Consider the following 21805-nt stretch of genomic DNA (forward strand, 5'->3'; position numbering starts at 1 on the left):
TGCTCTATGTAACCCAGAGATCCCCAAGACCCGGTTCGTGGACTGGTAGCAGGCCGTGGCATGCCAGCAACCGGGCCGCACAAATAAGCAAAGCCCCATCCACGGGATGCAGTTAGCACACAAAACCACGCACTCTCCGGTCCGTGGAAAAACCTCTCTCCACAGAACTGGACCCTGGTGTCCAAAAGGTTGGGGACCTCTGATGTAACCCACTTGAAAGTAACACCTCCCCCCTTAATCTGAAGGCGGCACGTAGCTGCCACACTTTCATCCTTGACCATAGTATTCGTGCAGGTTATGAACCAGGGCATTTAAAAGTCATCAGATGATACTGGATTAGTGTAAGGACCCACCCCACTTTGCATCTTACGAAGACAGAACTCTTGGAATAATTCTTCCAACAGGCATCCTTTCTTAAGAGAAAATGGTTGCAGGTGTTCTAGACAGGACTTGGGGTCCGAGCTCTCCCGTTCAAGGTTTTAAGGGGTTTCCCAGTAGCCCCACCCAATCACCCCCTTCTTCCAGCGACAGTCTCAGGCATTACACTCCCACCCCCTTTTCCTTACTGCCGGCTGGATGGAGACTTCAGAAAGAACTACATGAAAGGTAATAGCCCCATTGTTATGGTTAGGCCTTTTGGTGTTATCCACATTCAGTTCCTTTGAAGTGTACCAAAGGAAGTGAGGCCCATAAAGCCCCTTTGTTCACCCCCTTCCCTTCCTTGTATGACAGAATCCTGAGAAGGCAGAAATGGGGTTTTCTATAGTTGATAACTAGAGATGAAATATAATTGGATTCTGACAATTAGAGAAGTTTTCAGTGGTGTCCATGCTGCCATCAGACATGAAAACTGAACCATAACCACTGGACCCTCCTTTTCTCCATTCCCATTGCTCTTTCAGCCTTACGTGCAGGGGTAATCCGGCTAGTTAGGCCGTGTCTCTCCGACTGCTTCTCAAACATGAGCTCACTGCGGGACTTAATGGTGAAATATTCCTCTGCCTTGACGATGTAACCGACGGAGCTAGAACGCCGCATCAGAAAGCTGCCCTGCGGCGTGGGATCACTCTGGGCCGGCTTGGACATGTGCAGGAGGCGAGGAAGGGTGTCAAGAAAGAACTGCGGATCAAAGAAGAAAGAAAAGTGATTTTCAACTTCCCAGTCTGGCCAGGCGCTTAAAGATCTCCTGATGGTGCCCCATCCAAGTGCCGAAATAAACCCAGGTGGACGAGACGCAGCCACATAGCTGTGTCTGCCAGAACGGACCCTCCGAGAAGCAAACAATGCAGAAAGAATGGGAAATGTTTGAAATCTATGGAGCTTCGCAGTCATCTGAGTCATGATTTCGTCCCCAAGGCAACTGAGGATGCTTCTTGGATGAGAAGTGAAACATCTTAGAGAAAAAAACTGTGAGAGGGATCTCAGAGTCCTAGTGGACCATCAGATATTATAATAATAATAATAATAATAATAATAATAATAATAATAATAATAATAATAATAATAATAATGGGACTTCAGAATTCAAACAGACAAGCACTTGCAACATAACACCCCAGACTTAACAATTGTCGATAAGAAAGACAAAAAAGTCTGGATAGTGGATATGGCAGTGCCTGGAGACAGCAGAAAGAACTGGAGAAGATAACAAAATACAAAGACCTACAAATAGAAATAGAAAGACTGTGGCAAAAGCAAGCAAGGGTAGTACCAATAGTAATAGGCTCCTTGGGTGCAATCCCAAAACAACTGGAGCACCACTTGAACACCATTGGCATTGACAAATTTGCTATTAGTCAATTGCAAAAGGCGGCCTTACTAGGAACTGCTTCCATCCTGCGACGATATCTGTAATACCATCAAACATCCACATCTGCCTATCCCAGGTCCTGGGTAAGGACTCGATAGGTAGACAAAATGCCAAATCCAGTCTGAACATCTGGCTGACTGTGCGATGATCCATAATAATAATAATAACAACAACAACAATATAGGAGTAGTAGTAGTAATAATAATAATAATAATAATAATAATAATAATAATAATAATAAAAAGTTGGAAGGGACCTTGGAGGTCATCTAACCCAACCCCTGCTCAGGCAGGAAACCCTATACCATTTCAGACCAATGGCTGTCCAGTCTCTTCTTAAAAACTTCCAGTGTTGGAGCATTCATGAGCCAGCCGTATGCTGCAGCTGCCAAAAAAGCCAACACAGTGCTAGGCTGCATTAATGGAGGGAGAGAATCCAGATCACGTGAAGTGTTAATACCACTTTACAAGGCCTTAGTAAGGCCACACTTGCATCCAGTTTTGGTCACCACGATGTAAAAAAGACGTTGAGACTCCAGAAAGAGTACAGAGAAGAGCAACAAAGATGATTAGGGGACTGGAGGCTGAAACATATAAGGAAAGGCTGCTGGAATTGGGTATGTCTAGTTTAACGAAGAGAAGGACGAGGGGGGACATGATAGCTGTCTTCCAATATCTCAGGGGCTGCCACAAAGAAGAGGAAGTATTATTATGAAAATAAAGTCCAGTTGGCTTCTGAAAAAGCATCTTTGGGACAATGGGAAGTGTTAGCCATTGTAAGAGTATGTGAGCAAGGCCTTTGGAGACACGTTCAAAACACGCCATCAAGGAAATGGGTAGAGAACAGACTGCTTAGCCCGCAGCTGCAGAACAGGCAGGGCAAGAGGCTTAGAAGGGACCCTCCCGACTTTCTTAAGCTGCAAAGGAGCCAGGAGAAAAAACCTGACTGCAAAATTCGGTTAAGCTAGCTTCACCAACAAATAGAATTCGTTTCTCTGCTCGTATTGCCCGTCTGAGCCCACTAGGATAAACCAAGGTTTCTAAAATTATGAGAACCTTGAAAAATGGGTAAATTCAGTCCCTGCTTCAAACAAGTGGTCTGAAAAGAGTTTCTGAATTTAACGGGAGACAAAGCATTTTTGGTCTCTTTTTATTTTACAGGAATATTGACTTGGGGAAATTCCTGGCTAACAGTTTGGCCTTTCCCTTGGCCCCCTCCTCTCAATTTTCTGTACAGGTAGTCCTTGATTTACAACGGTTGGTTTAGCGACTGTTCAAAGTTACAACGCCGCTGAAAAAAAAGGGACTTAACGACCAGTTTTCAGACTTACGACCGTTGCGGCACCCCCCCGTGGTCACGAGATCAAAATTCGGATGCTTGGCAACTGGCTCATATTTATGACGGTCGCAGTGTCCCCCGGGGTCACGTGACCCCCCTTTTTTTGCAACCTTCTGACAAGCAAAGTCGATTGAGCGAAGCCCGTGTCAACGCTGCTAACATCGGATGTCCTTGCTTTGACAACATATGGAGATGCAGCCATTTTCCTTCTTATGTTTTGCTCTTAGAGTTAGAATTAGATGATACTGGGGGGGGGGAGGAGCAGGAGGAATGTGCGTGGGAGTTTAGTTAGACATAACAATACTGTAACTAGTGTGTGAACCAAGGGTTTTTGAAATAAGAGATGATAAGAATTGGCGGGCTGGAGAACTGGAGGGGAAGCCTGCATTTCAAGCTAATTTGGAGAATGTGATTTATGACTGTTAATTGGAGGAGGGAATTGTGCTTTGATACTATGTGCTCAGGGGAGGGGAATCCAGTTTTTGGCTTCAATTGTGTTAGTGCCGATGCTATGTTACTCGAATAAAGATTCTTTACAGTAAACAATGCCTCAAAGTTCTTCGACGAGTTTCATCTGTCGGAACTACAACAGCCCAATTCACTTCACAACCTTGTTACTGCAGTGATTCACTTAACAACTGCGGCAAGAAAGGTTGTAAAATGGGGCAAAATTCACTTAGCAACAGAAATGGCGGGCTCAGCTGTCTTCATAAACCCAGGACTACCTGTGTAACTGGAGGCAAAAGGCACAATATGTCTGCCAAACAGACAGCCACTAAATGACTAAGCTGCTCTTTGACTGTAATTGATTAGGTTTGATTTGATCGCTTCCAAGACAACCCATCTAGGAAAACTGAACAGTACCATAGGATTGGATGGAACAGCCGGAAACCTTCCAAGCAGAGGGATCCATGGGAGGTCAGAAAAGTCAAAATGGCTGCCATAAAGCAATTGAAGCTCCCCCCTTTCTGTAAAAAAGTGTCCCAATGCAGGTCATCCTCAATTTATGACCACAGTTGAGCCCAAAACATCTGTTGCTAAATGAAGACAGTTGTTAGATGAGGTTTGCCCTGTCCTACGATCTTTCTTGCCACAATTATTAAGTGATCACTGGTGGTAAGTGTGAAAATCCGTCATAAGTTGTTGTAACTTTGAAGGGTCACTAAATGAACTATTTAGAATGGAATAGAGTTGGAAGGGACCTTGGAGGTCTTCTAGTCCAGCCCCCTGCCCAACCAGGAGAACCTATGTCATCTCAGACAAATGACTGTCCAGCCCAGGGGTAGGCAACCTGGGCTCTTTTATGACTCGTGGACTTCAACTCCCAGAATTCCTGAGCCAGCCATGCTGAAAGAAAAGGGAGAGGTTTCCAAGCTGAGCCATGCTGGCTCAGGAATTCTGGGAGTTGAAGTCCACAAGTCATGAAGGGGCCATAGTTCCCTCATGCTAGCTCAGGAATTCTGGGAGTTGAAGTCCATGAGTCATAAAAGAGCCAAGGTTGTCTACCCCTGGTCCAATCTCTTCTTAAAAATTCTATACATTGAATTGTTCCTTCCGGCTTACCTCTTTCGTCCATTCAGACAAGACATGGGTGCTGGGGGTCCGAAAATGAAAGTTGAGCTCCATGGTGCACGTCACCACGACCGCGGTCACAAGAAGCATGATGAACAGCAGGTACCTATTGGCAGTAGACATGACCATTTATAAAGTCAAGGCTAATTTTTTTCAGATGTTTATTTCCTGTTTCCTTTTTCCCTCTGAAGGATCTCGAAAGAGTCCAGAAGCGTCTGCTGGGTCATTCAATGCCTGGGTTATAACATTATCATCTGGGAAGTCACCCCACCCCGCGCCAGAGAAGGAAATATTAAAAGGGCAGAACAATATATTTCCTCAATGGATCTTAAAGAGGCAGAAAAGCATGCCCAGTTTTTCTTAATAGCCCCAAGTCTCCCTCCCCCAAGCAGAAACCAGCTCTGTAGAAATGCAGATGTAAATAATCCATTCAGGAAGGTTGGAGCCCTCCAGCTAGAAATTTAGGAAGACAAAGACACCTAAAATCTACATACCCCACCCAAACTCTAAGACAGGACATAATAGCATTAACCCACAGATGCCAAAGGGGCACTCTCAGACTCAGATCAAAGTACATGACACAGGAAATACAAAGCCTCAAACAGGAACAGGAAACAACTCCAAACAAAAGCCCAAGAGGGTATAAAAACCCACCCCTACTACATGTGCTCACTCTTTTCTTCCAGAGCCATCTTTCTGTCTGGCTCTCCTCTTCAATAAACTGCAACCGTCTTTCTAAAGCAGTCTCCATTTCATTTATTCCCAGCTTGGACTGGACCCTGATGAAGACTTTTCCTTCTAGAATCATGCCAATAATGTCATGAGATATATATGATGTCATAGGAGGCAGGGCTCAGAATGCTAAAGTCTATACCAGGGGTAGGCAACCTTGGCTCTTTTATGACTCGTGGACTTCAACTCCCAGAATTCCTGAGCCAGCATGGCTCAGCTTGGAAACCTCTCCCTTTTCCCTCAGCATGACTGGCTCAGGAATTCTGGGAGTTGAAGTCCATGAGCCATAAAAGAGCCAAGGTTGCCTACCCCTGGTCTATACAGACCGTTCTCCACTTGCGACAATTGAGATCAGAACTTCTGTCGCTTAGTGGCGCGGTCATTAAGGGAGTCAGACTCAATTTTACGACCTTTTTTGCTGCGGTTGTTAAGCGAATCCAGTTTCTTCCATTGATTTTGCTGGCCACAAGGCCACAAGGGATGATTGCAAGTGGCAATCCCGTGATCTTGGAAGGCTGCAGACATCATAAGTACATGTCAGTTGCCAAGCTTTTGAATTCTGATCACGTGGACGGTGGGGACGCTGCAATGTCGTAAGTGCAAGGAGCGATCCTAAGACACTTTTCCCATTGCTGGCGTCACTTTGAATAGTTGTTAAACGAATGGTTCTAAGTTGAGGACTACCTGTACGGGGCAGTGATGCAGATGTTGAATTGGCACGAAGGAGAAACAGATTTGAGTCCAGCCTTGGGCATAGATTTTCAGCCATTTGCATTCTTTCAGACCAGCCTACCCCACAGGGTTATGATGGGAAAAAAGAGGGAAATGGACCACTGTCACGCAACACACAAACCAACTAAACTTCAAAACATTCTACCTAGCAACCCCAGAAGAAAAAAACAGGAGCCATTCTACAACATACAATGTCAGACGTGCAGCAACCACTACAGGGAGCAGACTGGCAGAACTCATCCATGAACACCAACTGGCAGTCAGAAGGCCTGACGAAAATTCTTTAATTTCATCACATGTACTGGGACTGGAAGCTAAAACATATAAGGAAGGGATGCTGGAATTGGATATGTCTAGTTCAGTGAAGAGAAGGACGAGGGGGGACATGATAGCCGAGTTCCAATCTCTCAGGGGCTGCCCCAAAGAAGAGGGAGTCAAGCTATCCTCCAAAGCACCTGAAGGCAGGACAAGAAGCAACGGATGGAAACTCATCAAGGAGAGAAGCAACCTGGAACTAAGGAGGAATTTCCTGACAGTGAGAACAATTAACCAGTGGAACAACCTGCCTCCAGAAGCGGTGAATGCTCCAACACTGGAAGTTTTTAAGAAGAGCCTGGACAGCCATTGGTCTGAAATGGTATGGTTTCCTGCCTGAGCAGGGGTTGGACTAGATGACCTCCAAGGTACCTTCCAACTTTTTATTTTTATTATTATTGTTGTTGTTGTTGTTATTGTTGTTATTATTATCAATCATCGCACAGTCAGCCAGATGTTTAGACTGGATTTGGCATTTTGTCTACCTATCGAGTCCTTACCCAGGACCTGGGATAGGCAGATGTGGATGTTTGATGGTATTACAGGTATCGTCGCAGGATGGAAGCAGTTCCTAGTAAGGCCGCCTTTGGCAATTGACTAATAGCGAATTTGTCAATGCCAATGGTGTTCAAGTGGTGCTCCAGTTGTTTTGGGATTGCACCCAAGGAGCCTATGACTATTGGTATTACCCTTGCTTGCCTTTGCCACAGTCTTTCTATTTCTATTTGTAGGTCTTTGTATTTTGTTATCTTCTCCAGTTCTTTCTCTTCTATTCTGCTGTCTCCAGGCACTGCCACGTCCACTATCCAGACTTTTTTGTCTTTCTTATCGACAATTGTTAAGTCTGGGGTGTTATGTTGTATTATTATTATTATTATTATTATTATTACATGTAGACAGATTTAACCATAGTTTCAATTGGGAACATGTGACCATCTTAGACTGGGCCAAGCCCAAAAACGCCAGGAAGTTTCTAGAAGCCTGGCACTCTGACAAATCAGCCATCAATAGACGCATAGACATTAACAACATCTATAGACTATGCAAAAGAGACAATCAACCAGCCCCAAAGGGAAAAAGACTCCAGCAATTCTCCACCAGCAATCAGCAAGTTCGCACCACTTCAATAAAACCGGTAGCTATTTTTTTGTTTTTCCAGGTCCATAATGGACTTCCGGAAGTGGCATCCACGCAGAGAACCGGTTGTTCACCTATGTGAATCCCACCAGTGGATTAACTCCAACAATCAAGTAAGAAATACCCCAATCAAGAAAGTGGCACAGCGCCAACAGTAAACAGCCCAGCCAAAGAATCTCTAAGACCACCCCCCACCCCCCCAGACAGGCAAGACACCAGAATATAAACTGACAGCAAAAAGAGCACTCCTTACTAGCACTGATGATGCTCCCTAGTTGGGTAACGAAACGTCTGCAAGAAAACAAGCAAGCTCAGAGAGCACCAAGGACCCCACAATCCTTTCTCTTTTTCTCTCCTCCTCCTCCTCCTCCTCCTCCTCCCCCCCCCACTCCGCAAACCTCATTCCTTCTAGCACTGATGATGTTCCCTAGTTGGGTAATGAAACGTCTGCAAGAAAACAACCAAGCTTAGAGAGCACTAAGGACCCCACAATCCTTTCTCTTTTTCTCTCCTCCTCTTCCTCCTCCTCCCCCCCACTCGGCAAATCTCATCCCTTCTAGCACTGATGATGTTCCCTAGTTGGGTAATGAAACGTCTGCAAGAAAACAAGCAAGCTCAGAGAGCACCAAGGGCCCCTCATGTCAACCCTGAGCTGCAAATATTCTCCTTCAAGGGATCACTGTACAGGCCAACTTGAATCCAGGAATGTATGGCAACCTATCAATCAAACCAGTGTTTCTCTACCTTAGCAACTTGAAGATGTGTGGACTTCAACTCCCAGAATTCCCCAGCCAGCATGGCTGGCTGGGGAATTCTGGGAGCTGAAGTCCACAGATGGATAGGTTTGATCTGTCCACACATTTGATACAGATTCCTATGTCACTACTCACTCCTGGATTCAAGTTGCTAAGCCAAATCCTCTCACTTCTCCAGTCAGAAACGATGGCCGTTGCAATCAAAAAAAAAACCTCCAAAGGATCCCAATTTAGGGATCTTTTTTTTTTTATTTAAGATTGGGGAGACTTACTTGCCGATGAGGGGAATGGCGAAGGAGGTGGCCGGGAGACGCTGAGAGATCAGCAGCAGAAATACAGACTGAGCCAAGAGGATGGAGATAGCCAAGGTCACCTTCTCCCCACCTGAAAAGCATGATGAGAACCTCAGAACATCCACGCTAAATTTTTGATACCTCTTCGTTTCCTAGGTTTACTGCCTCTTGGGAATAAACGCACACCCGCCTTCTTTGCATTCCCGAACGCTGTCCAACATGTTTCATCAATTTAATCAATACAGGGAGTCCTCGACTTACGACCGCAATGGGGCCCAACATTTCTGGTGCTAAACCAGACCACGGTTAAGGGAGCTTTGCCCCACTTTACAACCTTCCTGGCCACAGTTGCTGCCGTTCTTAAGTCAACAACACCGTTGTTAAGTAAATCCAGGGTCGCAAAAGGGGGCCACATGAGCTTGGGACCCAGCAACGGTCGTAAATACGAGTCAGCCGCCAAGCATCTGAATTTTGATCCCCTGACCGTAGGGATGGTGCATTGGACATAAGTATGAAAAATGGTCATAAGTCCCTTTTTTCGGTGCCGTTGTAAATTTGGACAGTCACTAAACCAACTGCTGTAAGTCAAGGACTACCCGTAAAGAAATAGGCCTAAGTCAGGGGTAGGAAACCTGGGCTCTTTTATGGCTCGTGGACTTCAACTCCCAAAATTCCTGAGCCAGCATGAGGGAAACTATGGCCCCCTCATGACACGTGAAGTCCACGAGTCATAAAAGAGCCAAGGTAGCCCACCCCTAGCCTAGGCCACTGTTTCTCAATCTTGGCAGCTTGAAGATGTGTGGACTTCAGCTCCCAGAAGTCCTCAGCCAGCATGGCTCAGCTTGGAAACCTCTCCCTTTCCCCTCAGCATGGCTGGCTCAGGAATTCTGGGAGTTGAAGTCCACGAGTCATAAAAGAGCCAAGGTGGCCCACCCCTGGCCTAAGCCACTGTTTCTCAATCTTGGCAGCTTGAAGATGTGTGGACTTCAACTCCCAGAATTCCTGAGGCAGCATGGCTCAGCTTGGAAACCTCTCCCTTTCCCCTCAGCATGGCTGGCTCAGGAATTCTGGGAGTTGAAGTCCAGGAATCATAAAAGAGCCAAGGTGGCCTACCCCTGGGCTAAGTGAACATCAGCAGGAAGCCTAGGATGCTAGGAAAAGGAGCACTTACTATCAGCTGGCAGGTAAAAGACAAGGATGGTCATGAAGGCGATAAGGATGCAGGGGGTGACGATGTTGATGACGTAAAAGAGAGGCTTGCGCTTAATGATGAGGTAGAAGGTGATGTCCTGGTGTTTGTTGCTGTCTCGCGGGACAAGCGGGTTGATGTTTTTACGAGCTGGCCGGTGAACAATATCCCACTCGCCATTCTCTGATTGTGGGAGAGAGAGGGGGGAAAGGAGGGAGGGAGGAGGAGAAAGAGAAAGAGAGAAAGAGAGAGAGAGAAAAGAGAGGAGAGAGAGAGGGGAGAAAGAGAGGAGAGAAGAAAGGAGAGAGAAAGAGAAGAAAGAAGAGAGGAGAGACAGAGAAGACAGAAAAGAGAGAAGGGAGAAAGGGAAGAGACGGAAGAGATAGAAAAGAGAAAAGAGAGAGAAAAAGTTTGTCTCCCCTCTTCTCTCCCTCTCCTCTCTCTCCCTCTCTTCTCTCTCCCTCCTCTCCTCTCCCCTCTCCCTCTCCTCTCCCTCTCCTCTCTCTCCCTCTCTTCTCTCTCCCTCCTCTCCTCTCCCCTCTCCCTCTCCTCTCTCTCCCTCTCTTCTCTCTCCCTCCTCTCCTCTCCCCTCTCCCTCTCCTCTCCCTCTCCTCTCTCTCCCTCTCTTCTCTCTCCTCCTCTCCTCTCCCCTCTCCCTCCCTCTCCTCTCCCTCTCTTCTCTCTCCCTCCTCTCCTCTCCCCTCTCCCTCTTCTCTCCCTCTCCTCTCTCTCCCTCTCTTCTCTCTCCCTCCTCTCCTCTCCCCTCTCCCTCTCCTCTTCCTCTCCTCTCTCTCCCTCTCTTCTCTCTCCCTCCTCTCCTCTCCCCTCTCCTCTCCCTCTCCTCTCTCTCCCTCTCTTCTCTCTCCCTCCTCTCCTCTCCTCTCCTCTCCCTCTCCTCTCTCCCTCTCCTCTCTCTCCTTCTCCCTCCCCTCCTCTGCCTCCCTCTTCTTCTCCCCCTCTCCCCTTCGTTCCATCTCATCTCCCTCATCTCTTCTTCTCCTTTCCCCTCGTCTCCCTCTTCCCTCTTCTGCCTCCCTCTTCCTCTCTCCCTCTGCCCTCCTCTGCCTCCCCTCTCTGCCTCCCCTCTCCTCCATATCATTTCCCTCTCCCTCTCCCCCTCTCCTTCTCTGCCTCCCCTCTTCTGCCTTTGCCTCCCGTCCCCCTCCCCCTCTCCCTCTCCCCTCATGTTCCTCTCCCTCTCTCCCTCTGGCCTCCTCTGCCCCTGCCTCTCGCCTCCTTTTCATCTCCCTCTCCCCTTTTTTCCTTTTTCTCTTCTCTTTCTTTCTTTTTCACATTACTTTTCCTTACTTTCTCTCAACATTTGTATGTCATTCTTTAAAATCTCTGTATGTGTGTATACATGTATATGCATAAGTATATGTACTGTATATGCATATGTACTGTATAGGTATGTTTATATGTATATTTACTGTATATGTATGTATATATATGTGTGTCAATGCAGCAAACATTGGATGCTTTGGCTTTGACAACAGATGGGAGATGTAGCCATTTCCTTATTTTCGCTTTTAGAGTTAGATGATGCTGGGGGGGGGGGATGTGCATGAGAGTTCAGCTAGACCAGTGTTTCTCAACCTTGACAATTTTAAGGCATGTGGACTTCAACTCCCAGAATTCCACAGCCAGCATTGCTGGCTGTGGAATTCTGGGAGTTGAAGTCCACATGCCTTAAAATTGTCAAGGTTGAGAAACACTGAGCTAGACATACTGAACCTAGCATGAGAATCAAGGTTGTTGAAATAAGAGATGATAAGAATTGGCAGGCTGGAGAGCTGGAAGGAGAGCCTGCATTTCAAACTAATTGGAGAATGTGATTTATGACGGTTAATTGGAGGAGGTAATTGTCCTTTGATACTATGTGCTCAGGGGAAGGGAATCCAGTTTTTGGCTTTGCCTATGTACGTGCCGATGTTATGCTTCTCGAATAAAAGATTCTTTAAGGTAAATAAGGCCTCGAAGTTCTTTGAAGAGTTTCATCTGTCGGAACCATGACAGGATGTGTACATGCGTATGCATATGTGTATGCGTATGTGTATGTGTATGTAGTGGGATTTGATCACACAGTCGCAGCCGACATCTTCAGGTGTCAGTCCCATTCCATGAATGCCTTGAAGGCTCAAATGACAGAAAGGCCAGGATGTGCTTAAACAAATAATAACATATACATCATAACAAACCACACATTGCTTGGACCCCAAAGCCTGGCTCATCTTGTGACCCACCAACCCACTTGTGGCTTGTGGGAATTCAGCTAAGGACATTGTTTGAATCCTGTTCCTGTGACTTGAACACCTCGGGTTAAAGCTTGTACGATCCGGCCTATTGTGGCTGCACTTGCCAACCAGACCTAAGCCGACCATGGCTTGTGTGATGTGAAAGACGCAGCAGGCTGCGAGCATTTGTTACCTGTGAATCCTTCCAGGTCAATGATGATCCATTCCACAAGATACGAGCACTGGGTCTTGTTAAGTGTTTTGGACATGATCTGCAGGTCGATCTCATTGGCACTGTACTTCAGGGAGCTGGTGGAGAGAGAGAGAAGCTCTTGTAACACCCGGGCTGCCCAAGTAAGATTTCTGTCACTGCCCACACCCGAGGATTACCAAGACGATCAACAGAATGGAATAGGATAGGATGGGGTAGGAATAGGAATAGGAAGAGTGGAGTGGAGTGGAATGAAGTACAATGGAATGGAGTGCAATGGAATAGAGTGGAGGGGTGAAATGAACTGAAATGGAATGGAGTGGAGAGTGGAGCAGAGAGTGGAGTGGAATGGAGTTGAATGGAATGGAGTGGAGTGAAGGGGGTCAATGGACTGAAATGGAATGGAATGGAGTGGAAGGGAGTGGAGAGTGGAGTGGAATGGAATAAAATGGAGTGGAGTGGAATGGACTGGAGTGGAGAAGTGGAAAAGAGTGGAATAGAATGGAGTGCAATGGAATGGAGTTGAATGAAATGGAGTGGAGTGGAGGGGGCAATGGACTGAAATGGAATGGAATGGAATGAAGTGGAGAGTGGAGTGGAGAGTGGAGTGGAATGGAACAGAGTGGAATAAAATGGAGTGGAGTGCAGTGGAATGGACTAGAGTGGAGGAGTGGAAAGGAGTGGAATGGAATGGGTTGAAAGAATGAAATGGAATGGAGTGGAGGAGTGAATGGAATTGAATGGAATGAAGTGGAGTGGAGTGGAATGGAGGAGTGGAATGGAATGGAGGAGTAGAATGGAGTTGAATGGAGTGGAGCGGGGTGGGGTGGGGCGGAGCGGGGCGGAGTGGAGTGGGGCGAAGTGGAATGGAAGGGAACGGAACTGAACAGAACAGAACTCTTTATTGGCCAAGTCTGATTAGACCAGTGGTTCTCAACCTGTGGTTCGGGACCCCATTTGGGGTCGAACAACCATTTCACGGGGGTCACCAAACAACGCAGTCTGCCATTTCCCCCCCCCCCTTTTCCTTAGCTGTGCTACTCCCTTTTATTCTAATGGCTTTTGAAAGCCAATAGAATAGACTCTCTTGAATAGAGTCTAATTCTATTGGCTTTCAAAAGCCAATAGGAATTGTCCAGGCTGTTTCTGCCCTGCTGAGCCCCCCAAAAGTCCCATTCTGCAAATGGTGCTGCACCAGTTGAGTAGTCCTCAACTTACGACCGGCTGAGTAGTCCTCGACTTACAAGGGTCGCGGGATTAAAAAGGTTGAGAACCACTGGATTAGACACACAAGGAATTTGTCTCCAGTGCAGAAGCTCTCAGTGTACACACAAGCAACAAAATGATAACTCATATATCATAGATATAGTTACAATCATTAATCAGAAGATGTTACAAGTAGTAAATCATAAATATCAATAAGAGAAGGTCGTATAGGAAAGATGAGAAAGACGAGAAGGATAATAACCATACAGCCCTACTACGTGGGTAAATATCTTGAGGCCTAAGACGGGCCTGGGGGAATTAGGTGTTTAGCAGAGTGATGGCAACGAGGGAGAAAAACTGTCTCTCTGTCTGGCTGTTTGGGCACGCAAGGCCCTGCAGCAGCATCTAGAGGGGAGAACTTGAAACAGTTTATGTTCAGGATGTAAGGAGTCCATAGATATTTTCTCAGCCCTCTTTCTGGCTCGTAAAAAAAGAGAGAGAGAGAGAGAGAGAGAACTTCATATATGTAAATTATGTCCTGCTGAAATGTGCAAACCTCAAAATGTTTAAACAGCTATGCTACACCGGAGGATGTAAGGAACAGATGCGCTTTACAGCAGAGTTAAGGTGTGAGTCACAGTGTTTCTCAACCTTGACAATTTTAAGGCATGTGGACGTCAAATCCCAGAATTCTGGGAGTTGAAGAACACATGCCTTAAAATTGTCAAGGTTGAGAAACACTGTGTTAGAAGATCGTACAGCCTTGACTTACAACCACAATTGAGCCTGTAGGATTGTGGAGCTAGAAAAAGAAACAAATTGTGTAGTCTTGCCTAACTATTGCCATCTCGTTTGCGTCAGGGACAAATTTCCTACAAGTGTGGGAAAACATGTACCTGAATGGGATGTACTGGAGGAGGGAATAAGAGAGGATATAGGAATGATGGATGTCTTCCTTATATTGTAATAACCCTGTTGTCTGATTTTCCTTGGCTAACAAAGCTTGACTATGCTAAAGCCTTTGATTGTGTGGATCACAACAAACTGGGGCAAGTTCTTAAAGAGATAGGAGTACCAGACCATCTTATTTGTCTCTTGAGAAACCTATATGCGGGTCAAGAAGCAACAGTGAGAACTGGACACGGAACCACTAATTGGTTCAAAATTGGGAAAGGAGTCCGACAAGGCTGTAATATGCCGTCCTGCCTATTTAACTTATATGCAGAGCACATCATGAGAAAGACAGGGCTAGATGAATCAAAAGTTGGAATTAAGATTGCCGGGAGAAATATCAACAATCTAAGATATGCAGATGATACCACTCTAATGGCAGAAAGTGAAGAGGAACTAAAGAGCCTCTTGATGAGGGTGAAGAAGGAGAGTGCAAAAGTTGGCTTGAAACTCAACATTAAGAAAACCAAAATCATGGCATCCGGCCCTCTCAATTCCTGCAAATAGATGGGGAAGAAATGGAGGTAGTGACAGATTTTATTTTTCTGGGCTCAAAGATCACCTCAGATGGGGACTGCAGCCAAGAAATTAAAAGACGCTTGCTCCTGGGGAGAAAAGCTATGGCAAATCTAAACAGCATTCTAAAAAGCAGAGACATCACCCTGCCAACAAAAGTGTGTATAGTCCAGGCCATGGTTTTCCCAGTTGCAATGTATGGCTGTGAAAGTTGGACCATAAGAAAGGCTGAGCACCAAAGAATGGAGGCCTTTGAACTCTGGTGCTGGAGAAGACTCCTGCGAGTCCCCTGGACTGCAAGGTAATCAAACCAGTCAGTCCTAGAAGAGATCAACCCCGACTGCTCTTTAGAAGGCCAGATCCTGAAGTTGAAACTCAAGTACTTTGGCCACCTAATGAGAAGGAAGGACTCACTGGAGAAGAGCCTCATGCTGGGAAAGATGGAGGGCAAGAGAAGAAGGGGACGAGAGAGAAGGAGGTGGCTGGATGGAGACCCTGAAGCAGGAGGTGTGAGCTTCAATGGACTTCAGAAGATGGCGGAGGACAGGAAGGCCTGGAGGAAAGTTGTCCGTGGGGTTGCGATGGGTCGGACATGACATCGCAACTAACAACAACAACAAAGCTTATAAAGCCATGCTACTAACTTTCTAAAGTATGGCACTTCTGGACGCAACTGCCGCCAGTGTTCAGATTGTGTGCCCACCCAGACTTAGGTCGATTGAAAGTAAAGTGCTGTACCTTTAAGAAGTCTCTGCTTGAGTTTCCATGATTGGATTCTTATGATTGCTCAGGCTTTGCCAAGGGCCAGTGACCTTACAAGCCCCAAACTTTGGTTGCTAAGCAGCACAGTTGTTAAGCAAATTTCGCCCCATTTTATGACCTTCCTTGCCACAGTTCTTAAATGAATCACATTAGACGTTAAGCGAGTAACAGGGTTGTGAAGGGAATCTGGCTTTAAACAGGTTTGGGATGAAACACCTATCTATAATCCGACAAAATTTTAAAAATAAATAAATGGAAAATAATAATAATAGTAGTAGTAGTAGTAGTAGTAGTAGTAGTAGTAGTAGTAGTAGTAGTAGTAGTAGTAGTGGTAAACTGGTGGGATCATAAAATAGAGAAAGTCATAGAAAATGATAAAATTAAACTGCTCTGGGACTTCAGAATTCAAACAGACAAGCACCTGCAACATAACACCCCAGACTTAACAATTGTCGATAAGAAAGACAAAAAATCTGGATAGTGGACGTGGCAGTGCCTGGAGACAGCAGAATAGATGAGAAAGAGCTGGAGAAGATAACAAAATACAAAGACCTACAAATAGAAATAAAAAGACTGTGGCAAAAGCAAGCAAGGGTAGTACCAATAGTCATAGGCTCCTTGGGTGCAATCCCAAAACAACTGGAGCACCACTTGAACACCATTGGCATTGACAAATTCGCCATCAGTCAATTGCAAAAGGCGGTCTTACTAGGAACTGCTTCCATCCTGCGACAATACCTGTATACCATCAAACATCCACATCTGCCTATCCCAGTTCCTGGGTAAGGACTCGATAGGTAGACAAAATGCCAAATCCAGTCTGAACATCTGGCTGACTGTGCGATGATCCATAATAATAATAGTAATTGTAATGATAGGCGAGCAAAGATGCCCACTCCAATCTAAACATCTGGCTGACTGTACGACGAGAGAATAAAAATGAATAAAAAATAATTAATAAGTAAATAAGTAAGTAAAATTAATTAATTAATTAATAACACCAGCAAAACACCCAAAGGGCAGGCTTGATGGACCCCTGGATCTTTTTCTGCTGTCATTTATTCTATGTTTTCTATGTGTTTTTCAATCTTGGCAACCTGAGGAGACGTGGACTTCAACTCCCAGAATCCCCCAGCCAGCTTACCAGAACCTCAGGGAACAATTCTGCCAGTCAAAGGGGAAGTAATTGACATTGATAGGGCAGGCACTGCGGAAGATGGCAGGAGGCAGCCAATATACTCCTCCGTTAGGATACAGCAGGATGTTGGAACTGTACGAAATCTCAAAGTTTCCATCGTTGCTAAGAGAAGGAAAGAGAGAGACGTGAGAGGGAGCGATGGTTCTTCCCAGCCGGATCTTGACAGCTTCCTGGATTCCATCCTCATCCGGCTTTCTCAAGTCAGTCCTTTGCGGTAGTCTGGGAATCCCTCTCTCATTTTCTGGTTATTATTATTGCCATTTACCCAGGTAAGCAAAATCTATCTATCTATCTATCTATCTATCTATCTATCTATCTATCTATCTATCTATCTATCTATCTATCTATCTATCTCTATCTCTCTATCTATTTCTATATCTATCTCTCTATCTCTATTTCTATCCATCCAACTCTCTCTCTCTCTCTCTATCTATCTATCTGTCTCTGTCTCTGTCTCTGTCTCTATCTATCTATCTATCTATCTATCTATCTCTATCTCTATTTTCTATCTATCTATCTATCTATCTATCTATCTATCTATCTATCTATCCATCTCTTTATCTCTCTCTCTCTTTCTATCTATCTATCTCTATCTCTACCTCTACCTCTCTCTCTATTTCTGTCCATCCATCCATGCATCCATCCACCCATGTATGTGTGTGTGTGTGTATGTGTGTGTGTGTGTGTGTGTGTGTGTGTGTGTATGTGTATGTATATATATATATATATATATATATATATATATATATATATATATGTAGGTCTTTAGTTGTTCGGTTTTCTCCCGCGTAAAATTGGAAGTGTCTTGGCAACGTTTCGACGAAGTCCCATTCGTCATCTTCAGGCTGGTGTTTTCAGCTTCGTGCTTCGAGCAGCAATGTGTGGTCTTAGCTGTTTCTTCCTTTTAACTGCCAGTGGGGGTATGAACTGATTGGGTGGGAGCTTGGCTGTGTTCTGATTGGGTGGAGGTGTGTTCTGATTGGTTAGGGGCTTGGCTGTGCTCTGATTGGCTGGGGGGTTGGCTGTGCTCTGATTGGCTGGGGGAGTGCTCTCTGGGGGAGTTTCTGGTTGTGCTCAGGTTAGTCTGAGTTGCAGAGGGTTTTAAGATTTTGGGCTGCCTTGCTATTTTTTGGCTTCGCATTCGTGGTCGTGCCTCATCTTCATGGAGGGTGTCAGTTTGCTTCATGTATGGATTGGAGGGGTTTAAAGTGGCTAATGATGCAGCTGTGGTCTGGCTTCTGGTTTGTGGTCGTGCCTCGTCATCGGTGTGGCTTTGGATTTGTTTTTTGCGTGGATGTGTGGTGGTGACATCCTGTGTGGTTTTTGTGAGTGTGGGTCTGGTATCATTTTTTGTGTTAGGGAGTCGTTTGTCAATAAGGGCGGGTTTCCAAATGGCTGGTAGGCGGGAGGTATCATCTCGCTTGTTCATGCTGTGTGGGCGTTTTTCTATCTCGATGGCTTCTCTGATTATTCTGTTATTAAAATGTTCACTTTTGGCAATGGTTCTGGTATTTTTAAAGTCAATTTCATGTCCTGTGGCTTTAAGGTGTTGGACCAGGGAAGATGTTGGTTCCTCTTTTTTGACTGAGTTCTTATGTTCTTCAATGCGTGCACTTATTCTTCTGTTGGTTTGTCCGATGTATGTGGTGGGACAAGTGGTGCATGGGATTTCGTATACTCCTTGATTTTCTAATTCAATTTTATCTTTGGGGTTTCTAAGGATGGTGGATATTTTTCTGTTTGTGCAGAATGCTGTTTTGATGTTGTGTTTATGGAGGATCTTACTGATTCTGTCTGTGGTGCCTTTTATGTATGGGAGGAGGGCTTTGCCGTTTTCTTGTTCTTTGTCTTGGATTTTAGTGGGGGTTTCTTTTTGGATTAGGTTTGTAATCTTATTTCTATGGAATCCATTGGATGTTAGTACATTGGTGAGAGTGTGTAGTTCGGGTTTTAGGTGTTGTTCGTCAGCTAAGCGTTTTGTTCTGGAGATGAGTGTCTTGGCTACAGAGTTGATCTGTGCTGGGTGGTGGTGTGAGAGAGCGTGCAGATAGCAGTTTGTGTGTGTTTTCTTCTGGTAGATGGTGTGTCCTAGGGAGCCATTTGGATTTCTTGTAGACTAAGACATCCAGGAAGGGAAGTTGGTTGTTAGCTTCTGTTTCCATGATGAACTGTATTTTGGGGTGTAGGCTGTTGAGGTGTGTGAGGAAGTTGTCCAGTTTTTCTTTCCCATGTGGCCAGATTATGAAGGTGTCGTCTACGTATCTGAGCCAGAGTTTGGGTTTGTGATCCGATTTTTCTAGAGCTTGGGTTTCAAAGTGTTCCATGTAGAGGTTGGCAATGACAGGTGAGAGGGGTGATCCCATGGGTGCTCCTTCTGTTTGTTTGTATTTTTGTCCATTATAGATGAAGTATGTGTTGGATAGGCAGTGGTTGGTCAGATCTAAGATGTGTTTGGGGGGGTTATATTTGTTTTGGATAGCTGTCAAGGCTTCTTTGATAGGCACTTGGGTGAAGAGGGATATGACATCGAAGCTCACTAGTAGGTCGCTGGGCTGTAAGTTTTGTTTCTTTATGATCTCTATAAACTGGAATGAGTTTTTTACGTGTGAGGTGATGGATTCTGCATAGGGCTGTAGTTGTTTGGCGAGAAATTTGGCTAGGTTTTGTAGAGGTGAGCCTATGGAGCTGACTATAGGTCTGAGTGGGGTTCCTTCTTTGTGTATCTTGGGGAGACCATAGAGTTTGGGGCATCTGGATGATTTCTCTCTGGGAATGATTCTTTGCTGGATCTCTTCGCTAATGGGGGAGGCTTTTATTTTGGATCTGGTGGTTTTTTCCAGGTAGGTGGTGGGATCTGTATTTAGGGGTTTGTATGTGGAGTCTTGGAGTAGGTTGGTTAATTTGGTTTGGTAGTCAGATGTGTTCATAACCACCGTGGCGTTGCCCTTGTCTGCTGGTAGGATTATTATGCTGGTGTCTTCTTTCAGGTTACGTAGTGCTGTCTGTTCCTCTTTGGGTAAGTTGCTTTTGGGTGGCTTGCTGGTGCAGAGGATGTTGGTGATTTCGAGTCTGATTCTGTTTGCGTCATCGGGGTTGATTTTGGTCAGGCTGGTTTCAACTCCACATATAATGGTTTCAGTGGGGATGTGTTTGGGAGCGACTGCAAAGTTGAATCCTTTGGAAAGGACATTGGTTTCGGCTTTGGTGAGGATCCTATCTGAGATGTTATGCACTGTTTGTTTCATGTGTGGCTGTGAGGGAGGAGGGGTTTTTTTCTGGCGTTCTTGTAGTCTTCGGAGTTTGTTGGTGTGTGTATCTGTCTTGAGGGTGGTCTGTGTTTCGGCTCTCCAGACAGCGAGTTGTTTGGATTTGTCCCAAAGTGCGGGGTGGATCTTGTTGCTGAGTTTGAGGTGGAGTGTGAGGAGATCTTTGTTAATTCGGTCTAGGAGGAATCTTTTTGTGTGAAGTTCATTTATGATTAGGGCCAATTCTGTTCTTTTCAGGATCCGTTTGGTGGCTGCAGAGTTGGAGTGGAATTTCAGTTGGAAACATGTGGGGATTAGATTTTGATCTCGGCAGTTGCATAGGAATGCGAGATCGCATAAAATGGAAGCTCTTTGGACTTCAAGTTTTTCATAGGTCCTGGTCAGATGGTGGATTTCCTCCCCGTAGAGGTTCGATATTTGTTTTCTGAGGTTTTCGCGGGTATTTGTATGTAGGTCCTTGGTTGTTCGGGTTTTCTCCCGCGTAAAATTGGAAGTGTCTTGGCGACGTTTCAACGAAGTCCCATTCGTCATCTTCAGGCTGGTGTCTTCAGCTTGTGCTTCGAGCAGCAATGTGTGGTCTTAGCTGTTTCTCCTGTTTCCTTTTAACTGCCAGTGGGGGTATGAACTGATTGGGTGGGAGCTTGGCTGTGTTCTGATTGGGTGGAGGTGTGTTCTGAATGGTTAGGGGCTTGGCTGTGCTCTGATGGCTGGGGGAGTGTTCTGTTTGGTTGTGCTCAGGTTAGTCTGAGTTGCAGAGGGGTTTAAGATTTTGGGCTGCCTTGCTATTTTTTGGCTTCGAGTTCGTGGTCGTGCCTCCTTTCCTGGGGAGGAAAGCTATGGCAAATCTAGACAGCATTCTAAAAAGCAGAGACATCACCCTGCCAATAAAAGTGCGTATAGTCCAGGCCATGGTTTTCTCAGTTGCAAGTATGGCTGTGAAAGTTGGACCATAAGAAAGGCTGAGCGCAAAAGAATTGAGGCCTTTGAACTATGGTGCTGGAGAAGACTCCTGCGAGTCCCTTGGACTGCAAGGCGTTCAAACCGGTCAGTCCTAGAAGAGATCAACCCCGACTGCTCTTTAGAAGGCCAGATCCTGAAGTTGAAACTCAAATACTTTGGCCACCTAATGAGAAGGAAGGACTCACTGGAGAAGGGCCTAATGCTGGGAAAGATTGAGGGCAATAGAAGAAGGGGACGACAGAGAATGAGATGGCTGGATGGAGTCACTGAAGCAGTAGGTGTGAACTTAAATGGACTCCAGAAGATGGTAGAGGACAGGAAGACCTGGAGGAACACGACTTCGCAATTAACAACAACAACACAAACATATATATATATATCATATATATATATATATATAATATAATATATATATATATATATATGTAGGTCTTTGGTTGTTCGGGTTTTCTCCCGCGTAAAATTGGAAGTGTCTGGCGAAGTTTCGACGAAGTCCCATTCGTCATCGTCAGGCTGGTGTTTTCAGCTTCGTGCTTCGAGCAGCACGAAGCTGAAAACACCATCCTGAAGATGACGAATGTGACTTCGTCGAAACGTTGCCAAGACAATTCCAATTTTACGCGGGAGA

At 45.5% G+C, this 21805-nt stretch overlaps 1 protein-coding gene across 1 annotated transcript in view; it reads right to left on the bottom strand.

Moving 5' to 3' along the window:
- The window catches only part of CHRND (cholinergic receptor nicotinic delta subunit), a 32720-nt gene that overhangs the window by 4120 nt on the left and 6795 nt on the right, over positions 1-21805 (bottom strand). Inside the window, exons 5-10 of the mRNA XM_039327400.1 lie at positions 16898-17053; positions 12301-12416; positions 9856-10056; positions 8664-8775; positions 4712-4826; positions 909-1119 (exon numbers count right to left, since the gene is read on the bottom strand). Of these exons, the coding sequence (XP_039183334.1) occupies positions 909-1119; positions 4712-4826; positions 8664-8775; positions 9856-10056; positions 12301-12416; positions 16898-17053 (911 nt within the window). The remainder of the gene's footprint in view (positions 1-908; positions 1120-4711; positions 4827-8663; positions 8776-9855; positions 10057-12300; positions 12417-16897; positions 17054-21805) is intronic.

The sequence above is a fragment of the Crotalus tigris genome, unplaced genomic scaffold (assembly GCF_016545835.1).
Source record: "Crotalus tigris isolate CLP2741 ecotype Arizona unplaced genomic scaffold, ASM1654583v1 scf7180000024361.1375286210:1436186, whole genome shotgun sequence".
NCBI classification, from domain to species: Eukaryota; Metazoa; Chordata; class Lepidosauria; order Squamata; family Viperidae; genus Crotalus; species Crotalus tigris.